Raw genomic sequence first — 26,192 nt, 5'->3', positions numbered from 1 at the left:
GGAAAGGAAGGAATTTTTCCTACTTGCATGGGGCAGCTCAGAAAGTCTTTTTCTCTTCTCAGTTCTGTTACAGGCTAGGGTTTTTTGTGCAAGCGATCTCTTGACAAGCTGGTTGTAGATATAAATCGATTTGCTCTTTCAGGTGTGTAAGTAAGATTTATTTAGCTAATTGATATGTTGTTTTTTCTATCATGAGGTGCTTCTGAGCAAGTTCGAGGTAGCCCTGCTTGAGCTAGAGGTTAGAGTCTCTGAAATCCTGTGGTCCCTTCAAACCTAAATTATTTTATGTTTCTAAAGATGATAGAGACACACTTCTCTGATGTGTATAGGCAAACAGCAAAGGGCAGTGAATGCAAGTTAGATGCAGGAAAATTCTGCTTACACAGTAGGAAAAAGGTTTTCATCATGAGGGTAGTCTAACACTGGACCAGGGTGGACATCCTGAGAGCCTGTGAAATTTGTATTACTAGAGATAATCAAAAAATGTCTGAGCAAATCTCTGGCTGTCCTCACATAATCTTGAAGTTGGATTTAGCTTTGAGGTTGGCTCCATTTTGAGTGTGGGATTAGATCAAGGACCTCCTGAAGTGCCTTGTAATGTAAATTTTTCTGTGAATCTGTGATTCTAGTACAGTATTGAAGATGGAGAGTTGAATTTCACTAAAATGTATAAAGTGACAGAAGAGTAGAAGCAACAATTTATTTTCATAACTTCAAATTTAGTGACTTAACTTAGCTCCAGCGAGGAGGGTGGATTGGGTGTTTTGGGAGTCATGGTTTAATTTTTTCTTTTGTTCTCAGGTGATTCTTTGAATAATTTTGAACGCCGTTTCAGTGCCTTTGTCTTAGCTTGTTCTTTATGTTTTGTGCTGCCCATGTGCTGCTTTGTTTCCTAATAAAAGTGTATGTAATCAGAAATAGTCTGAGTGTTCTGGCTAATTATCTAGTCAAAATGGAAGCTTCAGGAAGCTATAGTTATAAAAGAAGAGTGGCAAACTAGTGGAAGATAAACCGTGTGCATGCTTAAGACTGTAAATCATTGTGAATTTTTCAGGCTGTCTTTGTATCTAGTTAAAGCTGAAGATCAGAGTCTCAGAAATTAAGAGAGATACCTACTCTTGTCAGATTACTGTGCCTAGCAGGAGAAAAAGTGCTTCAGAAGTCCAGATTGGAAACTTCCCACTATGACGATGTCTTGTGCACAGGTAGAGAACATTGTTCTTGTTTAGATGCTGCAGCATTGGGGCCTGTGGTGAGTGATCCTTAAATATCTTGAGTGGTGCACTTATGGAACCAGGTTAATGTCCAGTGCAATTTAAGTGGTGAAATATTGTGAACAACTACATGTTGAATGTGCTGTTGCAGAATTTTTACAAGAGATGCACAGCTGAAATGCTACCCATAGCCTGTCAAAAGAAAAGAAGCATTTCTTTCAGGGTGAAGAGTTTTGGTGGCCACTTGGAAAAAAGCTCAACATGCAGAGTGTTCATCTGTGTTCTCTAATTTCTCTAAATAACTTTTTTCCTGAGTTGGCATATTTGTCTTGCTCTTCAGTAATTGATTCTGGTCATCTGGTGATTGTGTAGTAGCCATGAAATTATAAAAAACCCCACTTGTTTAGCATGGAAATTGTGGATGGAATCCAAAGTACCGAACAATACATAGAGGCATCTTATTGGGGCATTTTGTAGATTGTTGTGATTTAAACACTGGTTCCTAAAAAATTTTTAATTGTAAATTTTGATTATTTCCCATAATGGAAATGTACATAAGGACAAGGACAGTATTAGAGTGATTAATTTTCTGAGATCATCAGCAACATGCAGCTTGAAGTATAGCACTTTCAGTTTTACGGTGATACAGCACCCTGGCGTGTGACTGCAGGTCCATTTAAGGGTGTACTTCACCAGAACCAGTGGGTTTATGCAACAATCAGCTCTACCAAAAGGTGATTGTTACTAGATATGTAGCTTTATCAAAATTTTGAGAGTTTTGATAAGATTTCTGAATAGCATTTTAGTAATTTCTGTTATCCATTTTATAAATGGAGGAAGCATCTGATCACAGTTCTCTCTGGCTTTGGAACCTTGATAATTGGTTTTGTTTATATTGGTGAAAGAATGCCAAAATGTTGTTGTGATCTGTTATCAAAAATAACAGAAGTATAGGTTAAAAGCCAATGCCTTTTAAAACCCATCAGGGGTTTTTAAAAGGACTTAACTGCTATTGGGCTTTCCAGGCTTCTGAAGAAAGGTGTCACTTTACAAGGAAAGCCTAACATTTAGAACTCCTGTAGACTATTTTAGTTAGCTCTGATGAGACAGGGTTGCGGTCGTCTTTTTTGGACAGATCGTGAACCCCAGTTTAATTGGAATAATCCAGCTCTGCCTGTACCTCAGTGATGAGACTGCTTAATAATTTAATTTCATCATGTCAGTGCCGTGTTAAAAATTCTTACATGACGGATTATCAATTTGTTGGCAGAGGGGTTGTCGATGAGAACTCGTGTCATTTAAAAGTGAGTAGATTACTGTGTTCACCTTAATACCAGTATTAGCTACTAGCTATATAATCAGTGTTATAAAGATGAGCTTCGTTATATTTCTGGACTCCCAGCACATCCTGCTTTAGAAGGATGACTTAATATTAATTGTTCATGAACACTGACAGAATGACCTCTCTCTCGAGGCTTTGCCTGTTCAGAACAAATAACTGAAATACAGTTCTCAGTAGTGAAGAATTTGTTTATAAGCTGTCTGGGACATGAACAGACTTTTCACTGCTTGATACACAGTTGCGTAGTTCTTATCAGAGATGCACATCCTTAAAACATTAGCCGTAACAGTAGGCTTTTGAAAGTACAACCATGTCAGAGAACAAAGAGTGGGTATGTGGGGTTTTTTTAACATCTTAGACAAGATCTTGTTCTGCAACTGGAACCTCTAAGAGGTGAAGTTGTACAGTTAAGTAACATATTGTTTTCCCTATTCTCATCCTTTCTCAGCTATACCTAGAGACCAGCTCTGAGGGCAGGCCTGTCGTTTGCTTTTCATACCTGTTTAATGCTTGGCCTGTTCTTAATCAGTCCTCAGTGCTTCCAGTTGTGGTGAGGTGATAGAAACATGTGTGTTTTCTAAGAACTTACGGAGTCCATAGTGTTTTTTCAGAAATTCTTTTGAAACCGACAGAGACTGAATATGAAAACTATATCTTACAGTAGTATCTTAGAGGAGTAAATTAACAATGAACTTCTAGAACAGGAGAAAAGCCTTGCCTTATCAGACCAATGTCCATCTAGCTGAGCGTTCTGTCTTCCAACAGCAGCTATTGGAAGAAAGTGAGAATTGGATGAGCATGCAGGGATGCTTCCTTAGAAGAACTTCACAATGTTCAGTGATTTGTGACATGGAATTTTTTTTATTCTGGTGGCTTTTTCTTCTGTGACTTTGTTTGGCTGCTCATGAACCCATATAAATGATCTGACAAGAGTGCATTCTCTTGTAGAGATGGGTAGATGGGATCAGAGTAGACAAGGTCAAGGAAATGCCCTCTGCACTTGAGTATAATGAGGTTTGTGAGGCTTGGTTCCTAGAGGAGTTTATTGTTATGCCTTTGACCTGCCTCCGAGAAAATGTGTCTCATTGTGGTCATTAAGCAGCTGAGTCTAGAATGTAATTTGTCATGCAATTTGTAATAGAATATGTGAGAAGCACATTCCCTTTGTACATGCTCTTTCATGTTTCGTGTGTGTGAAGTATTTTGTTTTTGTTTGGAGATGGTGGCAAAACCGTTGGTGTCTGGAGAAGGAAAGGGGTTGAAATACGTACCTTTTTAGAATTAATCTGCTAATAAAAGTAAGTATTCCAAGCTGAAACCTGGAAGAGAATGTTAGAGATTTGAAAAGATATTGATAAATTCCTTAAGATAATACAGATGCATAGATGTAACAGCATTAGTGGGCAGCAGTACACTGAAAGAAGCATGTTCATATGTCTTTTTATTTTGTCGTTAATATTGATGTCTTTAGATCTCTGCTGCTGTGCTGCCACAAGGCTATTTGCCATCAAAAAACTTAAGGAAAAATTGCTTTTAAGTGGAAGAAATGAGCCTGCTTAGCTGTTTTACAAAGCTGATTCTTCTTTTACTCCCATCAGTTTTCCACCTTACTGCTCTTTGTCTTTCTTTGTAGTTTACATTCTAAGCAAGCTGGGAACTCATCTTCTAGGAGGCAAAGGAATCTGCTTTTAATCTCAGTTTATCAGGATCTAGGATACTGTTTTCTGGTAGGGTTTATGGCAAGTCTTTTTGGTACTACTTGTGAGTTGCTGAGGTGTGATCTAATATTCATCTTTCTCTGATATACTAGGGCTGTCTGGTTCTTGAAGTTCAGGGTTAATATAAAGACACAAAACCAAATCCTTTATCAGGGAGTGTAATGATAGGACAAGGGGTAATGGTTTCAAACTAAAAGAGAGTAGATTTAGGACTAAATTAGGAATAAATTCTTTGCTGTGAGGGTGGTGAGGCACTGGCACAGGTTGCCCAGAGAAGCTGTGGCTGCCCCCTTCCTGGCAGTGTTCAAGGCCAGGGTGGATGGGGCTTTGAGTGACCTGGTCTAGTGGAAGGTGTCCCTGCCCTTGGCAGGGGGTTGGACTAGATGGTTTCTAAGGTGCCTTCCAACTCAAACCATTCTATGATGATTACAGACACCTCTAATGTAGATTAAGCAAAATGGAGTGGTGTCATACAAACTTACTATTAATGGTTGTTAACAGTCAGCTTGCATAAAGCATACTTTCAGCAAAATTCAGTAGTGGACCATTTTCTAGGCCATAAAATAAAATTTTATACATGACATGTTTTCTTTCATTTTTTTCAGTTAGTAGCCATGTGCTTTTTGGGTACTGACTAGAACTGTGTGGTGGCTTTTATGACTGAGTCTCTTTTAGTTCTGGAGGCATACATGCAGCATTCCAAGACAAAACAAAGGTAAGGCCACAATACACTAAGAGACTGCATACCTACTGTACTGTCTTCATTTCGGAGCATTTCTGCAAATGTGAAAAGCAGTCAGCAATCTTCGTTTCCGTTTCGGATTATTTTCTCCCGTACAAGACACTTCTCCTGCCTGTGTATGTGCTCTCCAGTCATCTTAGTGCTTTGCTGCCGAGTCACATTGACCTTTCTTATGGTCAGATTTTGATTTTTCTTTGTTGCTGTGTTGTCTGTCTGTTGTAAGCAATGTCCTCACTGTTGTAATCTTCTTGACTACAGCCTATCCCTTCCATATTCCATTCTTGTCACTTTGTCTTAAAATCAGTGTGATATCTGCCGTCTTATAAAGAACTCTGAGCTCTGTAGTGTGCAGGCTTCTGATGTGTTTTATTAAATTCAGCTGCTTTCCAAACACATGATGATTGTAGACTGATTAGATGAACCGCACTTTGGTACCAAATGTGATGTTTTCATCTGCTTCTAATTTTGTCAGAATTTGTGCGGTGCTTGAGGCCAAAACTTGGCAATATGACCTCATCCCACTAAATCTGTTGTCATTGACTGGTCTCCTTTGGTACGAAACAATCTCCTTATCTGTAACTTTTGCTACTTTCTTCTGTTGGGATTAAGTGATTTTACTGTACAGATTAGAATACAGCTCGAAGTGCTGGGGGTTTTTTGGTGTGTATTGCCAGCTCAAGAGCTCCCTGTTCTTGTCTCAGCTGCTTGTTACTGCCTCTTTGCAGCCTCCTTTGTTGCTGTATGACCCTTTGTGAGGCCACACCAACTGCAGAATGACTGGGAAACTGTTCCACCTTAAAAATGACCTTGCAAAGAAAAATTTATCTACCTTTATTGTAATTCCATGTTTCCAGGCTAGAAGGATTATCATAAAAAAAAAAAAAAATTGCTAGTGAGACAGTGTTTTCTGAAGAAGCTAAGCAGCTTATCATGATTGCTCATCAACCTTCCAACTCATGCAACAGTTTTGTAGTCCACTTCAGAACATGAAAAGCTGCATCGTGCGTTTCTTACTTACCACTAGTCTTTTTCTATACTGAACTTTAATGCAGTGTTATCTTAGGGTAATTTTGACTGATTTTAGCCAGTCTGGTATCTATTACAGTTTGGCTTTTGCTGAAAGTAACATGCTGAGTCAGCAATGAAGTCTTTCTGTTTGAGTTCTGTGCAGCTGAAGATTTTTTTTCTTCTTTTTTCTTTTTTCTTTTTTTTTCCATTTAGCACACAGCTACATGCATCAGTTTGTTGTAATCAGCTGGAAATTTTTTTAGTGGCTGACAGTTCAGATCCTGGTTTCAAGCCATTTGATACAGTTACTGTTTGTGGGATTTTTTTTTAACCATAAATCTCTGGGCATTAAGGTTCACTTGAACATTTATTTATAAAAGAGTGTAATTTCAGATATAAATTTCTTTTTTACAGGGACTAAGAAGTGCCTGTAAGAAATGTGAGAAACATTGCTGTTATCCATGGGCATTTCTACTTATGTGTAATGCACAACTTCCACTTGTCTGTAATACAGTCGAAATCTATATTGCATATTTTGGCTTGTTGTACTGTTCGTACAATATATTATTTGGATACTTAGTGACTTTCTAGGCCATTCTGCTCTTGTCTGTCTTGAGGGAATACTATTTTGTAGCTTCCTGGACTTGCAGTTTTGTGTGTCCTTCCCTGTATGCTTGCTTTCTGATGTACTGAGCTTTGGTTACTTGATTCAGGATTGTACATCTCAAAAAGAATCACAGTTACACATCCCACTTTGAAGAAATTTTTTGACTGAAAACATGGTGTCATGCCTTTGGAAGAGCCGCCTTGACACCTTGTATGAACTTATTCAATACAAAAATAAACCTGGGCACTTAAACACAAACAGTGGTACCTCTGGAAATGCTGTATAGCTCCTGTCCCTCACTATGTTGTCAACACGGCAGAGTTTCCTCAGTTCCAATGCATTTGCCAGTCTGCAGGACAAGATCTCTCACATGCGTTAATCTAAGAAGCGTGAGTTGCTGATGGGAAACTGTAGCAAATTGAGCAGTTATTTTAATTCACCTTGTTAGAAGTGTTTACTGACTTTTTGGTCTACTTTAAATAAACAAGATTGGTTTCTAATCAGAAAGGACAAGAAATTTAAATTGCCATAGTATCATTGCCCCTGGATGAAGCACGTACTAGCATTAATCTGCAAGGATAGCAATCAAGGTGCTTGTGTATTCCATGGTGATAGGCTTCTTGTCCAGAATAACAGGGTGAAATATTGTCTGTAGTGTCTTTTCTTCACATCATCAGTTTCATTTTGGTGGTTTGTCCAAATTATGAGGATATCCTATATTTCCGTTAATTGGCCAAATAGTAGTTTGAAGTTAACGACTAAATATGTGCTTCCTAAGTCATGCTCTCCTGTGTTGGGTGAAAGATCTTAAAACAGTGGATGTCCTGTACACAGCCACTGAGTGAGGAGGTCTGACCAAAGCCTGAGCTCTGTGATGAGGTTGTTGAAGTGTCTTGCATTCCTTCCTCCTTGCATTCCTTTGCATTTATACAGGCAATAAGCAGGACTGTGTATTTTGTCAGAACATGAGAACAGCAGCAGATTTGTGTTGTTCGTTAACTTCTTGTGTTTTGTGACTTTTTAAAGTAGGCTAACCCTTGGATATCTTTAGGAGTGATTCAAATTGACTGTCATTGATATTTGTCCTTGGATAAGCCTTAGAGGTATTCTGAGTTACTAGTGAATGATTTTCTTTTGCTGACCTGGGAATGAATACCTTACTGGTTAGGAATGTTTGCCTATAAATCAATTTTGAAAATTCTTTTAGAAACTGTGCACCTGGCTGTGTGTCTGTCTGATTGCAGTCATCAGGAGTAGAGGCGTATCTCTGCACCAGGTACATATACACATAGTAGGAAATCACTTTCTTAGCAAGGCGGTAATCCCACAGCTTGAATCCCAGCAAAAATCAAGCAAGGGTTTACATTTCAAGGATTTTTGTTGTTGTTGTTCAGCTTTAGTTTCCAATATAAGCTGTACTTGTACATTACTTATGAAAGCTTTTTTATTTCAGTGACAGCTGATGAGCTATGGAAAGGAGCTTTGGCAGAGACTGGTGTGGGAGTAAAGAAAGGAAGAGGAAAGAGAAGGAAGAAAAAACTAAGGAAAAATCTCAATAAAGGCCAGGAGATTGGTGAAGGTAGATTTATAAATAAGGGGCTGAAGACATGTCTTGACTTTTTCGTGTATAGTGTTTCTTGATTTAATAAATTGACAAATTGCCATTAATTTCTGTGGTGTCAGAACTACTTGAGATATTTTTCTTTTTTTAAAAAAATCCTGATGTGATTGTTTAATGTTATTCTTGTTTTTTAAATATAAATTCTTTATCATAAAACACGCTTGAAATACGTGAGAATCTTCCATTTTATTGCATTTTTCCAGTGTGCAGAGTTTCGGTCCCAATTTGTCATAAACCAGAATTTTTCTCTTATTTTTAAGGACGTTCTGGTTTCCTCTGGCCTGGTCTTAATGCTCCTATAATACAAAGTGGGAGAGTCCAGGCAGTTACTCAGCGAAAAAAAGAAGAACGAGAGAGAATTCAGTCTGAAATTCTTCAGCAGAGAGATACATGGGAGAAGAAAAGAAAAGTCAAAGTTAAGAGAGAGGGAGGATGGAGTGGAAAGTGCTGGGGAGGTGTCCTTCTGGATCCTCCTGACCCAGGTCCTAATGGAGGTAAGAAAACTGATTATCTGTCTTAGTCTTCCTTAGCCTTTCTGATAAGGGGCTCAGAGAAAGTGAGATCCAGACTTTTCCCGTGGTTGAAAATTGATTTTGTACCTTCTATATGCCCCTACATGAAGCAATGCAACTAAATCAAAGAAGTTCTGATAACACAAATGAAATTTGTTAAATCACTGCTTAGTTTAGTACAGCTGTTAGATTATTGTACTGTGTTACAGACTGTACGATGTTGTACTGTATTATGTTGTAGACTGTTACAGGAGTTTTGAAGTATGGAATTGTTTCTCTGGGTTCAACATCAATTGTCTTGAGTATGAAATATAGCTAATTTTTTTTTTATAGTTTCTTAAAGGAACCAGTGGGATAAATAAGGCGCTTTTTTCTAGTTCAAATAATGAAATATGGTTAAAGATGATGTAGTTTGAATGTACCTACTAGAAGATCTTAATTTTTTATTTATTTGCTGCCTAGTTAAATATCATAGTAAAACTAGAGTTCCCATACGTAGAGTGGAGGGATGACCTAAACTTTTTTACAAAGCTATTATTTGGACTATTAGAAATTCTGTAGTAGCTTTGTTTAACATTTAGCAGCCTAATCCTTTTCAACTAATTAAATATGAAAATGTGTTGTTACTCATATTCACCTGAGTTCTTTCATGAAGCGCTTAATGATGCTTGTATGTTTATTGTAATCTTTCTGTAGGCTTTTCTAGTAAGATGAGCTGAGAAAGACAGTTGATGTTTTCTAGCACTGTTGTTTCAGGCTTGTTACAGTCATTCTAAGTGTTAGGCTTGTTCATGTTTTCAGAGCTCTCTTTGTCCAGGAGTATGTTCTACCAGTGCAAGCTTGGATCTTAGAACATGTGTTGCAGCAAGTCAACATAAATGGGAAATTACATACATGGAATCAGTTAGATTCTTATCTGATCATCTTGAAGTCACCTTTGCTCCCCAGTCTGCCTGGTGCTCTGTTTACTAATTTCTTTCTGTCTGTGAACATTTTCTACGTTCTATTGGGCATTAATTAAAAATTCAGACCTGCTTTGAACAAAGCCATAAGGTAGTGGGAGCGTTGTCTTTCCAGTGTGGTCGAATGCCTTTATCTGTGTAGACTGAAGTTATGCTAGAATTTTTGTAGCTTTCTGCTTTATAAATTCATGCTGTTGTTGCTATCTACTACTTCCCTTTCCAGATTTTCCTGTAGCTGGTATAGAGGATTTTGTGGCTTCTGTTGCTGTAGTGTCTGAGATAGTTGTTTTCCTCAGATTTACCTTGTGAATTTAAGGAGAGATTGCCTGCCAATCTCTTTGAGTATTTTTTGATTGTCTTCAATTTTAAGAGCAATTCGTTCTATTTTAATATCAACATAATACTGCAGTATGAAAATGAAAGATTTCCTATATTTACTTCCCTGTGTTTCATTTTATTGACTTGAAAGCCATTATTGCATGGAAGGCAGTGATGTGACAATGGACTTGGCAGACTTTCAATGTATCTCACAACTGAAAAATAGAAGGTTTGAGAAATTAATGAATTGTTCCAAATTCCCCATAAGTCAGTGGTGGAACATAGAGAAAGTCAAGAAAATTTCATGGTTCTAGTTCCATACTTTGAACACAAGACCATATTGTTTTTAAATTCAAATAGGTTTTCAATTAGTTTATTCCACTAAAAGAAGTGACAGCTGTTGCAAACAACATTTATGCATGTATGAATTTTACCTTCTGGTGTTTTCCTTGATTTTGCTTTTGGCTGATACTATTGATGTTGATTACTTGCATTAAAATTGGCTGCTTGAAGGCTGTAGTAGTCAGGTCAAGTTCTGCCAAGAAGAAAGGGTACTACAATCAAAATAGGAAAATGAAACTGTCAGCTTGTATTATAAATGTGCTTGAGAAAAAGCAGTTTCTGATTCGTATATGCTACTTTCCTTTTAATCTATTAAAAATTCTGGGGATTTTCAGGTCCCCATAGTTCTTTCAGCACCTTTTTATTCAGAGAATTAATGATTTTGCAGGGGAACTGGGATGTTGGCTGTGTGCAAAGCACTGTCGAGGTGTTAGGAGGAATAGACCTGAAACCACCAAACCAGATGAATCCTTTTGTCCTGAGACTGTGACACAGCTGGATTCCCCAGTGGCTAAGCAAGAATGAATTCTGATTGAGATTCTGCAGTTCAGCCATTCATAGTATTCTGGTATTAGAGTCCCCACTTCTTCACCATTATACTGTTCTCAGCTTTTGTCCAGAATCTCATGTAACTACACCAAAGAAAATAAGTATTAAATGCTTTAATGAACGTTGGCCTTCTACGTTATACTGAAATGCTCTTGTTTGTGAGATAAATTGGAAAAGCAGGAAGCTGGAAGAATCTCTTATCTATTCTGCTTCTTATACCAAGATATTGCATACCAAGACACTCCATTGTCTATTGTGTTCAAAGTCAGTAGGTTTTTTTTCCACAATCAAGCTGATAATAGGATACTCCGTGTGGAAAATGTATCTGTATTAAAATGTAGATCAATTATAAGTATGGCCTTAATTGCATAAAAGGAAACAAATATATTTGGAATTTATACTCAGATGTTTGTGTGGTCATCAGGTTTTGAAACAGAAACTCGGAGAAAATGGGATCTTTTTTGGTAGTATCTGTCATTTGCGGCATTTTTGCTTGCTTCTATAAGACGGATTTTGAGAAATGCTGGTGGGACTGCTGAAAGCCAAGCCTGAGTGATTTGCTTGCTGATTTTTCATACAGCGTGTGTCAGGGTGAAGACTTACGGGTAGGATCTGACCGGGCTGCAGTTCGCATGGTTTTGTGCTCTCTCATTTGACTTCCTGACTTTGGAGGCAGTACAGGTAGATGCCCATGTCATGTCCAGAGCTCTCCAGTATTGCTTTTTCCTCCCCCACAATGTTGTAAGACATTTCAAAAACATCTTACTACTTTGAAGTCCCTTCTAATCACAGAGCAGAAACTTGCTGAATTTCTGTGCGGTGAAAAGGATATGATCGCTACTTAGAGCTGAATATGTAATGTTCACCTGAACAGAGCTCTGTGTTCAGTGTTTCGTTACAGCTGTGATGAAAAGACTTGAACACAGATGTGACATAGAAGCAGTCTTTATTTTACAATGGAAAACACTTTAACTGTTACTAGACAAAATAAATCATGCTGCAGTTCTCTTTGATTGCAAAGACATTTTTTCAAGCAGAATTTGAGATTGAAAGAGGCAAAAAAAAATATATGGCTGTGTGATTCTTAATTATTTGAAGAGGCTACGTATTGTTTTATTTTATCTTACCCCTCCCCTTTCTGGAGTTTCAAAAAAAAATGTATTGATAAATACTTGCAACTTATTTTAATCCCTGTTGATTGTCTAATACAAGTTTCAGGATATTCTGAGCAATATTGGATAATAGTTTGATAGTAGTTAATTATATAATTAGCTGATAGTTATAAGTACCAAAAATGGTCCATTTATATATGTAAAATAGATAATAGTTAATAATGATGGAATTGACACATTTACCTTTTTTTTTTTTTAACCATTTACAGCCTTTGCTCAGTGTATATGAAATTTGGGGTTCATTTACAGTTTTAGAGCAGTATTTAGGAAAGAAGGCAGTTTACACTACTAGCCAGTGAAAACCCAAAACTTTCTGGTTTCTTAACATGCTGTGGATAGTTATTTTTTTATAGAATTTCTGCAGTTGGAAAGAATTAGGAAGAATATCAGATATGATATAACAAAAATGCTTCAATGTAAGTGGCGAGTTGCAGTGACTTCCCAAAGAAAGATTCAGATTTAATTTGGAGAAGATGTATAGCTTAGCTTGTGATCAAAATATTCAGCAGGATCTGAGGATGTCTCAGTTTTTCTCTCAGCTTTGCTTACTGTGTGATGTTCAAACAAAGTGGCTAAATTTGTATATCTTGCTTTACCATTTAAAAAAAAAATAATTCTTTTTCTTCCTTTGTGCTACTCTGGTTATTTAGGTTGGACAGTCATCAGAGACTGTTTCCGTCTTACTTCTCTGCATGTGTGGTACTTGAAAAGATGAAAAGTTGATGGCAGTTGGAGGTTGGGGTCCCTAATAGAGCACAATGGATGTATTTAACAGTTGTCATCTTTTAATTACAACAGGAGCTGTATTGTAATCACAAGTGGTTTTACACTTTCTGGGAAGTTATCGTTTTAGCTGGAGGTTTTTTAAAGATAGTTCTCTTCACATGAGTTTATTTTACTTAAGAAATTAAAAAACCCTATGCTTTATAAATAAGAGATATATGCTGTTTTTTTACTGACCTTATTCTAAAAGAGATTGAATGAATGGAGTCAAGTAAGAAAAAAAATCTGAGGCCTTTTCAAAAGGAAGTAACTAATAAAGCTCACTTTAGATAGGTTTGTTCAATTTATTCTTGCCTTTTCTACTTACTGCTGAGGTGAATTTATAAATTACAGTTACATAAACACTGTGTCCTTTTTGTATTACACCACCTACAGGGAGCTGTGCTGATAGGCAAGTAGTACAAGGAAATGTAATATCCTATTTTTCTCCCAACAGAAACTTATGAAGATTTTGAAACAAGGGCCATTGAGGTAAGCGTTACAAATCTTTTCAAGGGCTCTAAATAATTATCACTATTTTATATTGAGCTTGCCGTTATTTAACTAGTCTTTGCTAAGTCAATCTTATTGCAGTAGCAATTAGTCTGGTATTCTGTTTCAACTGCATGACATCATCTGTCTTTCTTTGTATCGGGGTCTTATCTTCTCTGTTGAGCAAATAATATCTAATTCAAAGGCTGTTTTGAGTAACTCTGAAGTGGAAAATGCCTGCAGATAAAGCTTTAATAGTTCGTATACAACCATAATAGGGAACCTAGTAAAGTGTTAGGGTTATTTCTCAGGCAGAACTGCAAAGAGGAAGGTGTATGTCTCTGCTTGTAAAATAAATCGTTAATTAAAGGCAGGAGCAGTGGCACAGGGCAGAGTCTGAGTGGAATGAAGATGCCATTTTGTGTGCCTCAAGTAATAAAATACTCACTTGTCCTAGATGTCTTAACCTATGATATTTGTATCTTCTGGGAAAATATTCCGACAAAATTTCTACTGATGGGTTTGTATCTGCTCTGTCAATAAGCACAGTAACAAAGTGAGGATGATGGTTATGACTGGACTAATATAAGTCTTGTTTCCGCCCTCATTTCTAAACAGATTGTATTGCATTATCTCACTTTAAAAACATCTGTCAGTCAAAACTAGTAACTGACAAAAGATAACTGTATTCTGGTATTTTCTTTGTCTCTGTTTTTTAGAAAATAAGATTTAATATACACTGTAAATCCTGATATCTGTATTTGCAAATAATAAGGTTGTCTCCCACATGCTTATCTCACTACCTTAATCCTGATTGGACATCTTGGACTCTGTGAATAGCTCACTAGAGCTTCTTAATGGGAAGTGTGGGATATTTTAAAGAACAGCGTAAGTGCTGAAATGCATTCTGGCTGTCCTAGATATTTAATGAAATAAGTGAATCAACTTAGAATAATTTTGTTGTGGTAAGTTAAGAAGCTACAGGAATTTAAAAATACTTAGTTTCTTGCATTTCCTGACGTTGTCACCTTTTTCAAACATACAGTAACTTTCCAATGTGTAACTGGTTGTATGCAATCCCTTGGTTGGTGTGAAGTGATATTAGCTGACTGCTAACTCCTTGTCACTCAAGAGATTTGCTGACTGACAGCAAAACATCAAGCTAAAGGGTAAAGATCTTAACACTACCGAAAAAGTTCTTTAGCAACCCAAATTCTTAATGATTTCAACAGAAACACCATTCAGAATGTGGTCAGAGAAGATACTTATTTCAGATATGATACAGGTGGATTTTGCTTAGAAAACAAGGTAATCCATCGGTAATGATTTTTTTACTGGTGAAATGTAAAACGTTAGTAATGCCGACATGTTACTTCTCAGTGGAAAAGCCATTACTGAAGAAGGCAACTTGCAACTCCTTCCAAAGCAGACCATTAACAATTATTGCTATACACGCTCATGCTATTGCAAGACATTTTATGCTTCCCATTTATCTTATTATTATCTTTTTTTTTTTTTTTTTTAATTTCAGATACATTAGTTGCTATAGAACTAGCATAAGCATTATTGGGGGTAATCATGACTTCAGAAATAAACCAATTTCTTGTGACTCATTTGCTCACGGTCTGGAATCAGATGATGCACAGCATCCAGAAAGGGAGCAGTACTGGAAGTAAGAACAATTATTTGCTCTCTGTTCTTGCATGTTCCCTCCTCTGCTACTTGCATTGTAGTTTTAGTGAGACTTGTAGCAGTGGCCAAATACTTTCCAACTCTGTGTCCAGAGATTTGTTTTTTAGACAACTGAAATCTCAAACTTATATTTACTTGTATTTAGACACCTAATGTGTTAAAAGGACTTGATATGTGCTAAAATGATTGGTCTGTTAGAAAACAAAACCCTCTGTGGTGTGGCAAATTGACCACTGCCAGCTGGGGGCATCAGCCCCCAAATAAGATTTTGCCAAGTCTTTCTTGTTTGTAAGTATTGATCTTGTTGGTGAAGGAGAAGGGACTAGGAGAAATTCTGTTACTTACAACACTTTTAGCTGGGGTGAGATCTTAGAGCCATTTCAGCTCCTTGTGCCCTGAAGCCCACCTCACCAGTCTGTGGAGCCCCACAGAGCAGGAAACTGTGCCTGTGACTCTTCAGGTCGGCTGCAGGTGGAGGAAGGCATCCTTGCAGAGCATTCTGCAGAGGTGGTTGTGAGTGTGTGCTGCCATTCCGGAAACAGCTGCCGTAAGGCGACTTCTTCATAACTGGGCACCCGGAATGGAAGAATCTCAGCCTCCAATATCTGCCACTGAACTCTCACAGACCAAATGAATTCCTAAGGACTTTTTGTCAAAATTTGGATTAAGCTTTGATAAATTAAACGTTGTTACGTAAATGCTCTGGTGCATAAATCAATGCAGTAGTTTTGTGTGTAAAGAAATTAAAATCATAGAATATCTTGAGTTCGGGGGGACCCATAAGGACTATCTAGTCCAACTCCCCACTCCTCACAGGACTACATAAAGCTAAACCATATGACTAAGAGCATCGTCCAGATGCTCCTTGAACTCTGACAGGCTTGGTGCCCTGACCACTTCTGTGGGGAGCCTGTTCCAGTGACAGACCACCCTCTCAGTGAAGAACCTTTTCCTAATGTCCAGTCTGAACTTCCCCTGATGCAGCATCATGGCATTTCTTCGTGTCCTATTGCTGGTCACCAGGGAAAAGAGATCATCATCTCCCCCTCATGCTACCCCCCTTGAGGAATTTGTAGACTGCAATGAGGTCACCCCTCAGCCTTCTCTTCCGTAAGCTGAACAAACCAAGTGACCTTACTGCTTCTCATAAGTCTTGACCTTGAGACCTTTCGCCATCTTGGTTGCCCTTCTCTGGACACACTCTAATAGCTTCATGTCCTCCTTATATTAAGGCACCCAAAACTGCACACAGTACTTGAGGTGGGGCCACACCAGTGCAGCGTAGAGTGGGACAATCACCTCCTCGACCAGACAGCTACGCTGTGCTTGATGCACCGCGCAGGACACAGCTGGCCTTTTTGGCTGCCAGGGCACACTGTTGACTCAAATTCAGCTTGCCATCAACCGAAACCCCCAGATCTCTTTCCACGGGGCTGCTTTCCAGCCTTTCGTCCCCCAGTTTATATGTATAACCAGGATTACCTTGTCCTGGGTGCAAAATCTAGCACTTGCTCCAGATCTCCTTGTAAGGCCTCTCTCTACCTTTGAGGGAGCCCACAACTCCTAATTTATTATCAGTGGCAAACTTACTTAATGTACATTTGAGTCCTGCATCCAGATCGTTTATAAAAACATCAGAGTGCTGGCCCTAAAATTGAGCCCTACAGAACACCACTTTGGCCACCAGCCTGATGTAACCCCATTTACTATGAGCCTTTGAGCCTGACCCGTCAGCCAGTTGCTCACCCAACGTATTAGGGACATGTCTAGCTTTCTGCTGGACATTTTGTGCGGAAGGATACCATGAGAGACAATATCAAAAGCTTTGCTAAAATGAAAAAAAAAAAAAAATCCACACCTGCTGGCTTCACTTGGTCCATGAGACGGGTGACCTTGTTATAAAAGGAAATTAAGTTAATTAAACAGGGCTTTCTTCTTATGAACCCATGTTGGCTATGACCAGTTGCGTAAACTTATAACTTTAGAACGTTCTCCTGTTGTTTATTTACCTACAGATGAAATTGCTTAGTAGATTTATGTTCCTTTCAGGATTATCATCAGAACCTTAATTTGAAATTACTGTTTAACTACTTTATTATTGAAAAACTATACTAGTATAGCTGCTGCTTTGAAAAAGAGATTTTTCTCATTTCTAATCGTGATCTGAGAGCAAAGGTATTAACCTGAATCCATACACATTGTGTGACAGATGCACATCAGGTCTCTTTGCTTAATATGATTGTTGACACCCTTTTATCACTATAAAATAAAGTGACTGTCCATTGAGTTGTGACGCGATTTTAAATGGGTAGAGATGACTATTCATCACTTCACTCTTGTCATTACTACAGCTTTGCTTAGCAAACAAGTCTGTGAAACATTGCCTGTATTTTAGCCATTATTATGTTGTACCTGTGTCCAGACGAAGTATTTGTTCCAAAGTATCTATGCTTGAGTTTCTATTTAGTTTCACTCCAAGCGTATCGTCTTGTGTTCCACTGACAAAGTTCACTAGGGATGCCCTTTTTGGAAGGGATTACACTATCTCTGCTACCCTGCACTGGCATATACTGTTGGAACAGCGGGTTTTCCTTCATGTGAATGCTTTTTAAATCCTTTGTCTGACAAAACTGACAAGGACTAACATGTTCTTATTAGCAGGATGCACTTGAAAACAGTTCTGTCTCAAGATTTTGTGTTGTGGTCATATTAAAAATCTCATATTCAGATTTTAATCTCTGAGACAGCAGTTTTCTTCTATACTGCATATCTCTAAGCAAGCTATAAATGCCAAAAATTGACTTTCTTGACAGACCTTATGTCTGGTTGTGTTTTTCTTGGAACATGGCTGAACATCTCCCTTTTTGAGACAGGAAGAAGTGAACCATTCTCTTGACAACAAAATCAGAGCAGCTGCCTAAAGAACTGTGAAATCAAGTGTTTACTTGTTTTGGAGAGAAAGGAAAAGTTTGCCCTTTAAATGGGATTGTAGTCAAAGACGGAAGATTGCCGTGTCCCAGTCCAGAACAGGATCAAGTATATAAAGTGAAGACTCCCTTTATCTGCGAGTTTTGCGGGGTTCGTTGCAACATAAGGCTGCATAGGTGTAGAAGTAGAATGCGAGATGTGCAAGAGACCTTAAAGGTACATCAGTATCTGGTTTCCGTCACTGTCTCTTTTGAGGAAAAAAAAGCTAATACTTCAGGTTAGGGAAACAAATAATGTCCTTTAATAATAGTACTCTTACATGTTGTTACCTTATTTAGGGGCTTAGGATAAAGGTTGGAACCAGAAGTGCTGAGTGTCAGCTGTGAACCACATCTCTCATGTGGAGACAAGAAACAATTTTCTGTCCTTTTGTTTTTAACTCTCAACTCCCTCATTTTTTGTCATTGATTTGTGTCACCTGTCTTTGGAATGATGGTCAACTACCTTTACTTGAAATCATTTTGCCATTCCTTGGTGAGGTACTTTCCATGAAGAAATGTTTTATTCAGAAATTACTTTCACAACAGTTGAGAATTTTATTGTCGTATTTGATGTGATAGTTTAAGATCAACATTGACTTTTCGGTGTCTGCAACAGAATGTGTGAAGAGGAACTGGTATGCACAAGAACAAATGAAATTCAAGTTAGTTTAATGAGGGATGTCTTTTCCGTTAATGAGTGTATTCAGTCTAAATCTTAAGATAACATTAATCAAAGGATCAGACCTTCACTGGCAGTTCATATTTAATGCTCTATATGTCATGTATGTCTAAACAGACATGAATATAAACCTATACAAATGAGTTTGGTACTCATATATTTTCTGTTTTCTCAAGTATCTCTAATATTATGTTCTCAAATTTGTCATTGGTGTCTAGAGAAGACAGAAAATAAAATTAGTAGCAAACTTGTACTTAATGTCACAGGTGGTTTGTTGCAATAATAAATGGGTTGCATACTTCTACACCTAATTGCATATGCTGATGTGCATATGTCTAAACTTCCCCAAACAGCCTTTAAAGGATGGTATTATTGGGAAAAAAGCTGGTGATCATCGCATCCATTTACATACCAGATTCACATTTAATAGTATTTTAGGGATTATGTTGATAAATGCAACAAAAATGAGCATTAATGAGATGTCCTGAATTGCACCTTACACCTTTTATGCATTCTTATTTTAACATGCGAAATTAACCTATTATTCTCAGGTTTAAAACCACGCATGTGTGTGGTTTCATTTTATATGCTGAAGAATCAGAAAAGCCTTCTCCATTTTTTTTTTTTTTTTAGTTCCTCTTAGATCAGGAGTAGCTGTACACATGGTAGATTGTTGTGGTGGGTTTTGGAAAACCCACACAATTTGTTAAAGCTTCTTTGAGTAAATGAGTTTTTGGAGGGGACTGGGCACTGCGGGCTTTGACTCTGATGTAGCAAAGACTGTTTGGATCACTTAGCCTTTAGCTGTGTCTGTGTTGGAAGGCAGCTTGTAGTAGTTGAGGTGCATGGGCACCATTCATAAAAGAAGTGACTTTTCATGAGCCCTGCAGTTGGCAGGGCTTTCAGTTAATTGAAAGGGCACATCGCAGAAAAGTGGTTGGGGTTTTGTTACTGTGACATGTCACAGCTGGCTGTCAGTTTGGATACTAGAGCAGGTATTTACTAAAATTGTCCATTCTGTGCTGGCATAATTATTTACAGTCAAATTCACTAGATTAAACAACAAAATAAGTTGCTATTCAATGTTTCCATGTGCTATAGAGATCTGCTCCAATGCTGTGTTATATCTGAATAATAAAAAAGCTTTTTAGAAGCAGGCTGGGGCTCTACTGTTATATGAGACTGCCACAGATATGAACTGAGAAAGAGGAGTGATTTTTGCAGAAAAATAGCAGCAGCGGCAAAAATTTCTATATTCAAAGCCAGCAGTGAGCCCAAAATAATTGAGTCCTATAATTTTCTGATAACAAGTATGAGTTTTGAAATAAACAGATCTTTTTTAGCATTCTTATTTTAAATAGATGGCATGCATTATGCTTTTTCTGTATGTCTTTTCTATTTATCTTCACAACAGTACAGGAGATTAAAATAATGTTTGCTGGGAAATTATACTTTGCAGCAAGAAACTGAAAGCGATTTTTAAAGGACTGTCTTATGAACAAAGATACAAAAGGCTTTTTCTGTTGTGATTATGCTACTAGAAAGGCTGTGCTCCCTTGCTAAGAGAGAGAAATTGTTTATTGAAGTGTTTCCTTGTAATGTAGAAACTGAAAAGCTAACTTGATTTTTTTTTTTCCCCCCACTTGTAGAATAGAGTACAGACAATGTCAGATCTTCATGTAAACAAGGGCTAAAGTTGTCATAGAGAAAAAGCTAGCTTGAGTGAGTGTTAAGGGACAGCAGCAGGGACTGGATATTGGGTTTTGTTTCTGCCTTTCCTGTAGAGTCTTGTGTTACTTAAAAGCAGATAACTTGGGCTACCTGCTTCTTTTCCTGTCAGCCTGAAGGCACGTTTCCTGTTTTGCTCATATATTACACATAAGAAGAATTTCCGTGAATAGAACTGGTGGTAGTTTTTACTGTTGTTTAACAGAATATAATAATAGTGGTAATTAAAATTTACAGCTGTGGTTAACATATGCCATTCATATTTTAACTGGAAGGCTTCTTTTTGTGTGTCATACATCCTCAGATGAAGTTTTCTTTGGTTTTCTAAAAAATCAACACGGTAACATAGTAAAAAAATGTCACCTACGTGATATCCTGTGTTACGATATTATTTGCCTTGTAGTACAATCAAAATTAGAGAGTGAGACCTAGTAATCAGTAAGGGCTGAAAGCACATGGCATGAGCTTAGTGGTGCTCTGAATCTTTCGTGAAGGGGACTTTTCTAAGGGAGAATATAAAGTTATAACTAATGCCCTTGGCAAAAGACAGATATCTTGGGGTTTTTTTGGGTGAGTTGGTTGGTTGGTTTGTTTGTTTGTTTTATTTTTTGTCCAGCACTGAAGTTGCCAGTTGTGGAAGCTCTGCCTTTTTATTGCTTACTGCTGTTTTCGTGCTTTTTTGGTTTTGTTACCTGTTTCTAATAAAGATAATTTTATTTGAAGAATTTTATGCAAGCATGGCCCCATTGTAACTGGCTCAGTGCAACCTTTTCAGTGTCAGAATAGTTGTCTCTTTCAGCCAGATGGTTAGGATATGGTACTGTCGGTTTTGAACAAAAATAATGTTGATTTGTGTTGGAGTATTAAATTACAGAAAGATAGAGACTTGCAGAGAAGTTCATGGCCATCACTGCTAAATTTGTACAGAGAAATGGTGCAAAAGGCAGCAACATACAGACACGGATCCTGTCCTTAAAGCGAAAGCTGCTCTCTGCAGGTACAAGTACACTGGTGCTTTGGTTTGTGTACAGAGCTTCATATGTCATGAGCTGGGTACTGGGATGTTGGTATTATCTTTTTTGGTCCTTAAAACAAGAAATCATTTTATGTTGCTATTGTAGTTCAGGGTTATGTCTCATTCTTTCTTAAGTTGTAGGTAAAACTCTATGTGGACCTTTATCTTTTGGGTGTTTGTGTGGGTTTTGTTTGTTTGTTTTCACTTTGTAAGAGTGTGGGAAGAGAGGGAAGAAGAGAGGACAAAAGAGATCTTTTTTAACACTTGCATGGTAAAAATAACTGTCTTCCTTAGATAGAATCAAAGTAAATTGGATTGAGTGGATAATCGAGTGGCTATTCTGAAGAGCATACGGATCATATTTTCCCAGGAATCGAGTTAAGTGATGAACTCTGCAGAAAGCGTTTGAGAAGAAATACTTTTGTCTTATAGTCATGATAGTATGCAGTAAATTAATCCATATTCTAGGCTGTCACCTAAATCTTCTCTTTCTTTTTTTGCATGTTACCTCCAGTAGTTTTCTTCACAGACTTTATTCTTAGTTGAATTGACTTGAAATTGGGTATGCTTCACAGAGTCATATCATAGCATTGGCAGTTCATATCCAAGTCCTGATGTGCCAAGATTCCATGCAAAACCTGTAATTTCTTAAAGCTCACTCACTTTTTCTATCAAGTGAGTTTGGTCATTTGCTTGTTCTTCCCCTTTTTTCTTCAGACATTCAGCTGTATTCAAGCATGCTCATTTTGATTGTCAGACCTGTTTGGATACACCATTTAGCTTAACTGTTGTATGGCACTTTGGAGAAGCAAGACTGAAGAGAGCAATCAGAAAAAAGCAGTTTCCTGACCAGGGTCTGCACAATTTGTATCTGATGTGCGTTGCTGCCCGTGCACAAAGCAGTGTTAGGTGTGCTTGTCACGGTCCGTTTTGATCGCTCAAATTTACAGGGCAACATACTCCATAAATTAAGCTTGTATTTGATGAGCTTACTAGGAGGGAAGACAAACACGTCCAACAAGCACGCAATCCCCTTCGTGCTGACCAGTCTAACACATGAATTCACTAGTTCATCGCTTGGTTCATGAGGTTTGTAACTCAATAGTTCTCTCAGTTCATAACTCGTAACTTGAGCACCTTTGAGCAAAATAGTCGCCAAACCAACAGTAAGAGGGCTCATCCATTCTCCTCTGTCACAGTGTGGGCATCCCCTGTATCCCACCAGGAAGCACAAAAGCCTCAGCAGGCTGGTTGCTGTCAGCTCCACTTCAAAATCTTTTGGGGTAAGCTGTCATGTTTATACCGTCCAGCTTGGAAGTTTGGTCTGTAGCATTGCCATGAGTTAGGGGATTCTGAAGAAACTGCCAGACAATCAGTATGCAAGGATTGTGGCTGCAGGGGACAGTAAGCTGCAATGGCAGTGGCTGCGTAATGACCTTTAGCCCTTTCTGGGCATTGTGTTTGCCTCCGTGTTGCTCTCACTTTGACCTAATGGAGCTGCCCCCAGCATACATCAGGCCTTAGCATGAGCTGTGTGTTAGCCAAAATCTGAGCAGGAGTAGAGCGAGTGGTCGCTATTCCTAGCTGGAAGAGGTAAGCAGAAGATTCAAGGTTTATATTCTTGCAGTTGAATGACACCTGTACTTATTTAATAATCCAAATCCAGCACTTGGCAAATTATCAGTGGGCCAGTAGAGAAGATTGGTTGTGTGGGGACTCATTCTCATCTGGGACTGTTCAGGGATGGTGGTACTAGGAACCACTAGGCTTTCTTTGCCAAGCCATGGAGGATTGACTTGCCTTTGGAACAGTATCTTTATGTTGGCATGTGGAAAGCAGGGGTAAAGTCAGAAGAACAAAAGTTTGTTGGGTCAAAATGTTATAAAGGACCTTGTCTTAAGTATTTCTAAATGTATTGTTAAAAAAGTGCATGTAGGGAATATAAACACAGAAAAGTGCATGTAGGGAATATAAACACAGAAGAGAGTTATAACTGTATCACTCATTAATTTGTTCTGCATCCACTAAACAAAAATAAATTGTCTAGGTGCAGGAGAGGGTTGTTAATAGGATATAAGGCCACTGTTTCAACTTCCCCTGAAACAGCAGAAAACCCACGAGTACATGTTTGGCTTAGGACCACAGAATTAATCTTGGTAGACTTGCCACTTGTGATAAAAAGAATATTCCTTAATACACAGTCTAAACCCTTAATTTCTTTTTTATAAGTCATTGAAAATTGTTTTCTAGCTATTGTTTTTGCAAAGGGTGCAATAAAAAAGGCTTGTGGAAAGGAAATGCTGCATGAAATTACAGTGAGATCCATTGTTTGACATCCTTGACTGAAAAATTACCTGGTATACAGGATACTCTCTGAGTAATAGTTTACTTCAAATGAGATGTTGGCTCAAAGTACTGGGGTATTGGAGCTCTAGATTTTGCTTTTAGAACTACAAGGAAGTTTTCTGTTCCCTGGGTGATACTGACAGTGTCTTTAGACTGACAATGAAAATTTCAGGCAGTTTTTAAGATAGCACCTGAAGCAACTTGTTACAGGAAGGAATGAGAGGTCAGAGCTGTTCACTAGAATTTATTTCTGATATTCTTGGAGTTATCAAGAGTTTTCACCTGCCTTTAAAGTAGAGTTTAAGGATGCTACCTTTAACTGATTCTGTTTAAATAATTAAGTCTTTTTATCTCCTTTACCTGTCAGCCTGGATGGATGAAATAATTGGCATTTGGAACATTCAGAAGCTTTTAAGTAAATTATAATTTGGCATGATTATGCATCATCCTTTGAAAAGGAAGCAAAGCCGTTTCAGTTGTAGCATGGCTTTGAGTATGCATTATTGTGGTGTTAATCCAAAGGATCTGTACTCTGATGGGAGCTGTGGTACGAAGCCATGTTTAGACACACGCTGTGTCAGTAGGGCATTTGAGCTATGTTGTTGTCCCCAGTGAGTTATAAAAGAGAGAGTTTCACACACGTGACAGGGGGAAACTATCAGCACTTTTAAAAATGGTTTAGTCAATAATTTCTCTGAAGATTGGGCTCATTGCTAATTTGGATGAGAACTGCACTTGGGGTTTACCCCAGAGCTGTGATGAGTGAGCCTATATGAAAAACACTCCAAGTATCTGGTCAAAACCTTTCATCTGTTTTGCTAAGTGAGGGGTAGAGGAGTCCAGATTGTTTTCTGTATTGCAGTTTCTCCACTTACTGTATCCTTGGGGGATGGATGCACTGTGAACAGGACAGCTGGTTCTAATCTTCCTGCTTCTCAGAGGTTATAGCTACTGAATCAAATTCTTCAAGAGAAGTATTTTCAACTGATGACCAAGTAGGAGAGAGTACTGACTGTTAGGTTATGTGATAAAAGGCCTGTCTGCCCACACACAAAGGAGCGCAGAGGCAATAGCAGGTAGAGGAACCAGAGTAACACCCTGCTCCTGACAGGACCATCACAGGAGAGCCATAACCATATCAGTGGCTCATTTGCACAGACCAGGGGAGCACAGAGGCAGGCAGGGGAACCAAAATTAAGGACTCGAGAGGAACAGACACCCTGTTTGGCTCCTTCTGGGGCTGTAGTGGAATAGCCTCATCCCGATGGTCCAGGGGTGACATCTATCAAGATGAGGCTTTCCAGAGCACTCCACAGTATTACACAAGTTATTACGCAGCATTTCAGTATTACACAAGACTTATGGCATGTCTAGGGCAGGAATCAAAGGGAGAGCAAGGGAGGGATCTAGGTGATTTGGGGAGGAACAAGTGTGGGAAAATAGAGGGATAAGGGGACAGAAAGGGTGGTGCATGTGAGCAGGGCTGGTCTCTTGTTTTAAGGGTGCATGGTTCGGGACCTTTTCAGTGTAAAAAAGGGGATAATAAGGGAGAAGCCATAAAAGAGAACATACAGAGATGCATATCTGACCAACAAGCTATAAGGCAGGCAGTAATGAGAACCAACCCTGGTCAGCCACACTAGTTGCTAAGGGTATGTGGAGTGTGAGGATATTTATTTCATTAAGATTATCTGCTAGAGGTCCAGTAGGACACCAAGGAAAAGGGGGAAGCTGTAAGCAAAATACACAGACACAGACCTGACAGAAGGGCATAATGCAGGCAAAGAAAAGAAACAAGCCTTGTGGGTCACACTCATTGGTGGGCTATCAAAAATCTGCAGGCAAACCAGTACTTTGCTACTGATGAGGATGCAAACCTGAGGATCCAGGATGTTGGAGGGGTGTCATTGGAACTGTGCAAACTGGTGAAGGAATGTGCAGGGGAAGGGGTTGGGGTGAACAAAGGAGGAATAGACAGAAAAGAGGAGTATAACAGGGGCTGGCTGCATTTAAGATGCAGCCAGTCAGTATTATTTGTCCAACTGAGCCCTGCACCTGGTCACCACAGTCTTATCTTCCTACTAAATCTTTTCATAATTGTCTCTAATCTCACTCGTGTGTGTGAGGTCTACAGGGACTAAATGCAAGGACTTTGTGGTGGGACTGGTGTGAGTGGACACTGGGCCAGCAACTGGAGTCATACAGGGGGTGTGGGTGCCCTGTGGACTGTGGTGCCACCTACTGACACAAGTAAGGGTCTTGGCATCAGTATTTGAAGAGGCCATAGCTCTCTGGATCTAGGGAGGGTCCTAGAGAATTTGAGCCCAGAGTGCCAGCTACATGAGGGGACCAGTGGGAGTGAAATTGGTGCCAGCAACTGCAGTTGGGCTGGTGTTGTGGGT

The 26,192-nt window shown here is 38.6% G+C and overlaps 1 protein-coding gene across 1 annotated transcript in view; it reads left to right on the top strand.

Annotated features, from left to right (window-relative positions):
• MRPS5 (mitochondrial ribosomal protein S5) overlaps window positions 1-26,192 on the top strand; it is a 57,296-nt gene that overhangs the window by 16,224 nt on the left and 14,880 nt on the right. The window contains exons 3-5 of the mRNA XM_086460892.1: window positions 8,085-8,210; window positions 8,513-8,746; window positions 13,327-13,361. Of these exons, the coding sequence (XP_086317018.1) occupies window positions 8,085-8,210; window positions 8,513-8,746; window positions 13,327-13,361 (395 nt within the window). The remainder of the gene's footprint in view (window positions 1-8,084; window positions 8,211-8,512; window positions 8,747-13,326; window positions 13,362-26,192) is intronic.

The sequence above is a fragment of the Leptosomus discolor genome, chromosome 2 (assembly GCF_034619465.1).
Source record: "Leptosomus discolor isolate bLepDis1 chromosome 2, bLepDis1.hap2, whole genome shotgun sequence".
Classification (NCBI taxonomy): domain Eukaryota; kingdom Metazoa; phylum Chordata; class Aves; order Leptosomiformes; family Leptosomidae; genus Leptosomus; species Leptosomus discolor.
The sequence above is the reverse complement of the archived record's forward strand: the minus strand, read 5'-3'. Positions and strand labels throughout refer to the sequence as shown.